Here is an 8,194-nt window from a genome sequence, read left to right on the forward strand (position 1 = left end):
GCTGTTGTAAATAATGTGGCAGTGATCATGGGGGTGCATATAGCTTTTTGAGTAAGTGGTTTCATTTTCTTTGGATAAATACTGAGAAGTGGAATTGCTACATCATATGCTAGTTCTATTTTTAATTTTTTGTGGAACCTGCATACTGTTTTCCACAGTGGTTGCAGCAATTTATATTCCCACCAAAAGTTCACAAGGGTTCCCTTTTTTCACATCCTTGCTAATACCTGTTCTTTCTTATCTTCTTGGTACTAGCCATTCTAACAGTTGTGAGGTGATATGTCATTTTCATTTTGAACTGCATTTTCCCGATGATGCATGGTGTTAATAAACACCTCATGTACATGTTAGCCATGTGTATGGCTTCTTTGGAAAACTGTCTATTCAGGGGCACCTGGGTGGGTCAGTTGGTTAAGCATCTGACTCTTGATTTCAGGTCAGGTCATGATCTCAGGGTTGTGAGGTTGAGCCCCACATTGGGCTCCCTGCTCAGCAGGGAGTCTGCTTGAGATTCTCTCTCTCTCCCTCTGCCCCTCCCCACCCCATGCTCTCTCTCTCCCTCTCTAAAATAAATAAGTCTTAAAAAAAAAAGAAAAGAAAAATGTCTTTTCAGATCCTCTGCCTATTATTTTAATTGGATTAGTTTTTTGCTGTTGAGTTGTAGGAGTTCTTTATGTATTCTAGATATGAGCCCCTTATCTGATAAGAGGATTGGCAAATATTTTCTCCCATTCTGTAGGTTGCCTTTTCATCTTACTGATTCTCATTTTTTTCTTTCTTTGTAACATTAAAGATTCCTTCAGGGTTTGTTTCACTTTGATATCTGGATAAGAAAAATTCCCAGTGGCAATTGCAATCCAATTCTGATGCATGTGTTGAACAAATAAAAAGCATTCCATAGAGAACTCTGCCCTCATGAGCTTTACTCGGGGTTGGGTATGCTGGACACTGAATGTGCATAGGTAGTACTATAACATCAGTAAGGGGAGATTTAAAAGGAAAAAAACTATTCAAATTTCTGCAACTCAAGAGAGCGCTAAGCCCAGGGCCTGGTCCATAATAGATATTCCCTATGTGACTTGAAATTTACAGTTTCCATTTTTATATACTGTTACTTTTACTACCCTTGCCTATATACATTCATTATTTTGCACAGTTGTAATCAAAATAAAGATATAATTTTCTTTCCTTTATCACTTTATTTAACACATCATAATAGCAGAAGAGGGTTTCTATAGATAAGGATGTCTCATAAACATTGACTTCTTAAATGACCTTTATTAATCTCAATATTATGCTGTTAAATATATGGTTCAGGGGCATCTGGCTGGCTCAGTCGGAAGAGCATGCAACTCTTGATCTCAGGGTCATGAGTTCAAACCCCATGTTGGGTGCAGAGATTACTTAAATAAATTTTAAAAACTTTAAAAATATATATATGGTTCAGAGACTATCTTCATACGTATTTTTTCCTTTGGTGAAAATTCTGGCCCAGAATAAATTTCTTTGGAGTAATTGACTTTTATCAAAGGCTATGAACATTTTAGTGATTAGTAAAATTGATTTATAAATTGCTTTCTCTTCAGGCTGTACCAACACACACTGATATAGGACATACGCCGCTTTACTGGAGAGCCCCTGAGAGTGTTTGTACATAGGAAGAGGGCTGTGTCAGTCAACGGCCACAGATTTCTCACTCGTCAGTCAGAAAGTATGCAAGAGTCTAGTTTGTTCAAATGACCACGTTGGATACTTTTATGAGAAGAAATAAATAAGATGCATAGTCTCTGTCATTAGGCTTACCATCTAGGTTGGGGAAACTAAACTTTATTCAATGACTCTATCCAAAGCACTGTCCCAAATGCTGCAGTGTGGAATGAGTAGGTAGAAAGGCTGAGCTTGATAAGAAGTTAACCAGTAATCTTTACCCTCAAAGAATCTGCCTTGTTGTTGGTTGGTTGGAGTCAGTGGGGTGATAAATATTCTTTATGGTTACAAATGAGCCTCCTGTGAACTTCATAAATTACCAGTTTCTAGAATAGTGAACTTCCATCTTTCTTAGGCCATCCTATCAACCTTAAGTGATTTAGGAAAATTGCTCTAAAAGCATTGAAATATATGGCAAGTGCTTGATTTTAAATTATGTTGCTACCATTCCAAGGGCCTTCTTAGTATTATTTGAGATGCTTTAGAGGATGTGAACTGTAGGGCTTGGAACCACTACTGAGGAGGCAAATACCACTATAATCATGAGACTTTGCTACCTTAGAAAGCTATAGATGCTTAAAAAGTATTCATAGTTGCTGACAAAGATGTTGGTGATTTTTCTAATGTAAAAGCATTCTTTAACTTTAAAGGTTACATTCCACAAGGATGGTGGGGTGCCCTAGTCAGGTATTGTCATGTAGAGTGGTGAGAATGATGACAGAGGTTAGGGGGCTAGTGGGGAGAAGGGAATCTGACTTAAATGATTTTCTTCACGTTGAAGATGAGACATTGGTAGCATCACAGACTTCTTAGAATGGTGAGGAGATTTTACAAAGAGTAAAAAGTCTGAGGAGACATACTTTGAACCTTTACTATGAATAGATCCGGCTGCATCTCTCTCCTGAAAGGAACAGGATTCTCCCATTAGAGTCAACCAAGACGCACATCACACTCTTCTTATTGGAGCATGTTTCCCAAACATGATTGATTTTTTTTTTTCTACCATTCATTCATTCATTTGTCCAACAAATACTGAATTCCAACTATGTACACTCTTCTAATTTCTGGGAAAGCTGAACAAGAGATGGCAGACTTATTCTTCTCTATTGCCTTGAAGCCAGGACAGCAATTAAACTAGTAGTTGTAATACACATCAGTAACGCTAGAGAAGTACAGACTGCTGGAATGATCCTGACGTGGTCTGGGGGGCAGGGAATGGTAGACCTGAAGAGATCTAGTTGAGGTTGGGTAGGAAATGCAGTGGGCACTAGAGAAGGACTGCGGAACAGTATTCTGAATAGAGAAAATCATGAGCAATGAATTAATAAAGGCAAAAGAACGAGTGGCATGTTTGAGGAAATAAATGTTCGGGATGGCCCCCCCCCAGAGTAGACTTAGAAGTGAGGCTAAAGAGGTAGACCCTAGACCATATGAGCCACTCTTAAGAGTTTGGATTTTATCCTAAGGGAAACGGGAATCAATTGAATGATTTTATGCAAGGGAAAGTACCTAATCAATAAGAGTCTGTGAAAGGACACTCGGGCTGCTGCATGGATAATGCATGTGGAGGGAGGTGGAGGGAGGCTGCTGAGGTAGTACTTCAGGACAGGACCACAGTTTTGACCACAGGAATGGAGAGAGGTAAAAGAAACTGAGAGAAAAAGAGGTGTAAATCAGCAAAACTCAGGGCTGATTTGATGTAAGACTGAGAGGAAGAACAGAGGATATTGAAGTTCAGCTTGGGAAACGTAGTGGTTAATGGTGCTGTTCGCTGTGATAAGAAATTAGGTAAGAACAGGTTTGAGGAGTTAAATGACTTCATTTGGAGAGAGGCTGAGTTTGAGATGCCTGCACATCATCTAAAGGGAAGGTGTTTACCAAGCAGTCAGTTATACAGATATAGAATTCGGTAGGGAGATTAGACCTAGAAATATGGATTTGGGAGTCATCCATTGGAAGGATATGAGAAGCAGAGAACCCTGTGGAGCAGAGCTAGTCAAGGAAAGGCTAAGAGAAAGCAGCCCCCAAGCTGACTGAGAAGAATTAGCCTGAATGATAAAGCAGCACCTTGAGAGGTGCTGATTTGATAACTAGGACCAAAGATTGATTGGGAGGGAGGGAGGAGTCAGCAAAACCCTTAGCAGCTATGAAGATCAGGTAAAACAGGGACAGAGAATGGTCCGCTGGATTTAGTGACAAGGATGAGAACAGTTCCCTTCCAGGTTAGAGGGCAAGTGACTGTAGCACTCCATATTCCTCCTTTTCTTGTAAAGCAAATCACGTGACCTGGGCGTACTGTGTAAAAGTTAAGAATTCCTGGAATCCGGGGGTGGACCTCTACTCTGAGTCAAGTGTATGAGTTTTAGGAACGTTAGCTATGATCTTTTAGGTGCTATTTTTGCTCATTTTTAGTCCTCTGCTTTGTTACTAAGTGGTGAGGATTGCTTAGTTTTAGGGAGATGAGATACTATTTGATTAAGTTATTGAAAGATTTTTTTTTAATAAAAATCTGATGAAACAAAAATGTTTTACTGCATAAGGATTAACTGTAATTATCCAGAGCACCACAAGCATTAACATTTCAATCAAGGAAAGTTTGACTTATATAAATGTGACGCTCTAATTTCATTGAAAACAAGAAAAAAGCACCTTCAGAGTTTGAATATACAATTTTAGCCTCATTAACAGAAATGAGTCTGTACTTCGGGACACTGTTATTTGCTCAGTAATGAATACATTGCTATGGACAATTCTATAAGGTCAGGATTTTTTTTTTTTTTTTTAAGGAATGGGAGTAAGTTAATTATTTTGATGGTGTTGGTTTCATTTTTGAGGGACTCTCTTTTATTTTTCTCTTGTTTTTCTGCCTTATTTTCAAGCTCTGAGTTTGAGTGGCTGTGTTGCCTAAATCCAGTATCATGAAGAATAGTAGAAAGATCAGGGCACAACAGAGAGGGAGCAGATACTACTGTTGGTTTAGATAAGTAGCCCGAGGGCAGATACTGGAAAAACTTTTATTCTCCCAGTATCTTTAGGAAATTGTGGCAGGGTGTCCTCACCCTAGTATAACTGCTACAGGATGGATTTCCATACGATGTGAATTTTCCTTGTGCTCCCCCAAAAGATGTTTAGTCCTTAAAATTAGTAAGATTGTCCTGGCAAGACAGAATAAGAGGATGGAACTAGACCTCCAAGTTTGAATTCTGGCTTCACCACATATTTACTGTGTGTCTTAAGTTTTTTAACCTCCTAGCCTCAGTGAAATGGGGGAAATAACAGAATCATCCTCATCGAGTTGATTAAATAAGTTAACATTTTTAAAAAAGAGCAACACCTAGCACAGTAGGCACTGTATATACACACAGAATTTTACACAATCCAATGGCACAGACCTTTGTTAATAATTAGAATCCTTTCTGAGTAAATGTTTGAGTTTTACATTGAATGCATCATATTTTAAAATATTATTCCAGCTATAATAATGAGTAGAAGGTAAACATAAACACTCTCTTGCCTTGGCCTTCCTTTGACTGATGAAATACATCACCCAGTGCATCTGGCCAGGATGACTGTTCAGCTGTATCTTAAAAAACAAACAAACAAACAAAAAAGATCTTATTTGAGAGAGAAAGAGAGTGTGCGCGCGTGAGCACAGACACGCACGCGAGTGTAGGGGAGGGACGGGGAGAAGCAGCCTCCCCGCTGAGCAGGGAGCCTGACACAGGCCTTGATCCCAGGACCCTGAGATCATGACCCGAGCCAAAGGCAGACGGCTGAGTCACCCAGGCACCCCTGTTCAGCTGTATCTTTTATGTGTGCCGTCAACATGCCCAAAGCACCTCACGACTTAAAGATCCATATAACTCAGAGGTTAAGTAATCCATCGTATTTCTGGGGAGAGCTGCAAAGCGACCTCAGACCATGGCGCCACTGGATGCTTAGAACCTGTGAATTATATTGCAGGGGGAAATGTCCCATTTTTTCAGTTCTGTATCACTTAGTCTATATCTGGTCCTCTTCCTTTAAGCTCTCAAAGTACCCTTGGCAAGCTATAGTATCACCAGCCTCGTTGTCGTAATTAGTCATTATGTAGTCCTTTATATTTTAAGGATACACACACACACATTTCTCCTGTGAGATAGACTGTTAGCACCCTTATTTTATAGATAAGGAATCTGAAGCTCAAAAAAGGTAAAACTGCTCGCCAGTGGGCACACAAACTGTGAGTAATAGAGCTGAACCGGAGGCTCTCATCCCACATCCCATTTTTATCAGCTGATAATAGACTAGGCGGTAGATAATGGATACTAATAGGGAGAAATGACTAAAATTGGCTAAGGGGGGGAAAGCCATTTGCAAAACCATGGTTAATATAAGACCATTTTTGTAAAGATATTAATGATAATCAAAACAGAGGTGGCAGAAAGTATGGTTAGTGTAGGGAGAAGATGTGTGTGCCGTAAGACGCCTGTTCTACGCCCGAGGAAGTGAGTAACTTCACTGATTCCACAAACATTCATTGAGAAACTAGTCCTTGGACTTACTCTCCAAGTGGGCCTCCCAGTGGGCTTGCCAGTTCTCATTCCTTTGCTTTCCCTGAAAGCAGAAACAAAATGTTTTACTGCGTATTTAGTAAACAGAGAATTCCCCACTGACCAATGTGGGGTTGGATACAGAGCTCTTGCACACACCACCTCCGCTCTCTCAAACCCGTGTTTGCATCCCGAGCACACAGCATGGCTTCCAGAACCACCTAGATCACCTGGGTTCACATTCCAGGCTTTGACTCAGGCTTGCTGCTCCTACTGTGTCTCACTGCCTTTTCTACACTCAAATACTTCTTGAAATTACAGATGAAAAAAGTAACTCAGAACGTTTTAAAAAGTTAGAGATTGCCATTTTACAGCTGCAGAAGTTTCCATGGCAGGATTGGTGTACAAAAAAACAAGCACATCTAGTACCTCTAATACAATCCGGGTCAGAGAGTTTTAAGTTCCCAGATTAATTTTTAGAGCCCTGTCTCTAGAAGGTGGAGTGTCGCCCTGCACAACGTGCCTAATTACACCAATTCTCAGACCTCCCATATCACAAAGGGCTACTACCATCTTCTTGTTTGAAAAAAACACGACAATAAAACAATCCGAAGATAAAGCACACAAAATGCTGACTGTCATGTGGGTGTCTCTCTGTGTTTTCTCTGCGTGATGCTCCAGGTGGGAGAGTTCAGAGCCCATGCCGCTGAGTGGACGGCCAACGTCACAGCCGAGTTCAAGGAGACCAGGAGGCGCCTGAGTGTGGAGATCTACGACAAGTTCCAACGCGCCACCTCCATCAAGCGGAAGTTGTCCGCGGAGCTTGCCGGGAACCACAACCAAGAGCTGACTCCTTGTAGGAGGACCCTGTCTGTGAATCACCTAGCCAGTGAGAGGGATGTCTTGCCTCCCTTACTGAAAACTGAGAGTATCTATTTGAATGGATTGACGCCACACTGTGCAGGCGAGGAAATTGCGGTTATCGAGAACATTAAATAATCCTCTCTTTGAAGAACCTTAGGCGTAGCCATAGGTGAGGACTTCTATATGCTCTTTATGACTGTTGCTGGTAGCATTTTTTAAATTGTGCATGAGCTCCAAAGGGGGAAAAAAATAGATACACCCATCATGGCCATCTACCATCAAGAGAATTTGGAATTCTGAGCCAGCACTATCTTTTTGATGATGCTTGTTGAGCAGTCCACTTTCTTTGACAAGTGGAATAAAACAAGCAATGTCTGATGCCTTTTGTGCCCAGACTGTTTTCCTCCCTCTTTTCGTAACGTGCCATAAGGCCTCAGAATGAATTATAATTGTTTCTGGTAATCATGTAGCTTCGAGGGATCAGTCCTTAATTTTTCAGGGTCTACCTAACTGAGCCTAGACACGGACCATTTATGGATGACCACGTTTCTTTTTGTAAATGGCAAGAGATTCTTATGCAGCCTTTTACCTAAGAAATTTTCTGTCAGTGCCTTATCTTCCGAAGAAACAGAACCTCTCTAGCTAATGTGTGGTTTCTCCTCCCCCCCCCCACCCCTAGGCTCACCTCTGCAGCCCTTTATCCCACAACTCCCGTTTGAATACCATACCTTGCTGGGAACAGTGTGTAAACTGAAGTGATGATGCCCAAAGAAGGAATAGATGCCAAATTAGATGGACACTGAAGCAACTCTCAGAAATTCTAGCGTTAAAGGCACTGCAAAGAAATGAGGTGCACAGATGGCCCCTCTGAGTATTTATCTGACTCAGGTACCAGTGGTACATATACACAGTATAATTATTTCCAGCCCGGTAAAATGGGCTGCTCCAAACAGTCCCTTTTTTTTTTTTTCCTGGCAGTATTTGGAAGTTATCATTTATTCATCACTACATATTTTGAAAGGTGGAAGCAGAAGAAGAAAAAATGTATATATATATATATGATCTGACAGAAGAAAGCTGTTAAACACGGA

The 8,194-nt window shown here is 40.7% G+C and overlaps 1 protein-coding gene across 1 annotated transcript in view; it reads left to right on the plus strand.

Moving 5' to 3' along the window:
* The window catches only part of KCNK2 (potassium two pore domain channel subfamily K member 2), a 225,755-nt gene extending 218,409 nt beyond the window's left edge, over positions 1-7,346 (plus strand). Inside the window, exon 7 of the mRNA XM_021682561.1 lies at positions 6,921-7,346. Coding sequence (XP_021538236.1) covers positions 6,921-7,238 — 318 coding nt within the window. The 3' untranslated portion in view covers positions 7,239-7,346. The remainder of the gene's footprint in view (positions 1-6,920) is intronic.
* Positions 7,347-8,194: the final 848 nt, after the last annotated feature.

Source organism: Neomonachus schauinslandi, chromosome 6 (assembly GCF_002201575.2).
Source record: "Neomonachus schauinslandi chromosome 6, ASM220157v2, whole genome shotgun sequence".
Taxonomy (NCBI): domain Eukaryota; kingdom Metazoa; phylum Chordata; class Mammalia; order Carnivora; family Phocidae; genus Neomonachus; species Neomonachus schauinslandi.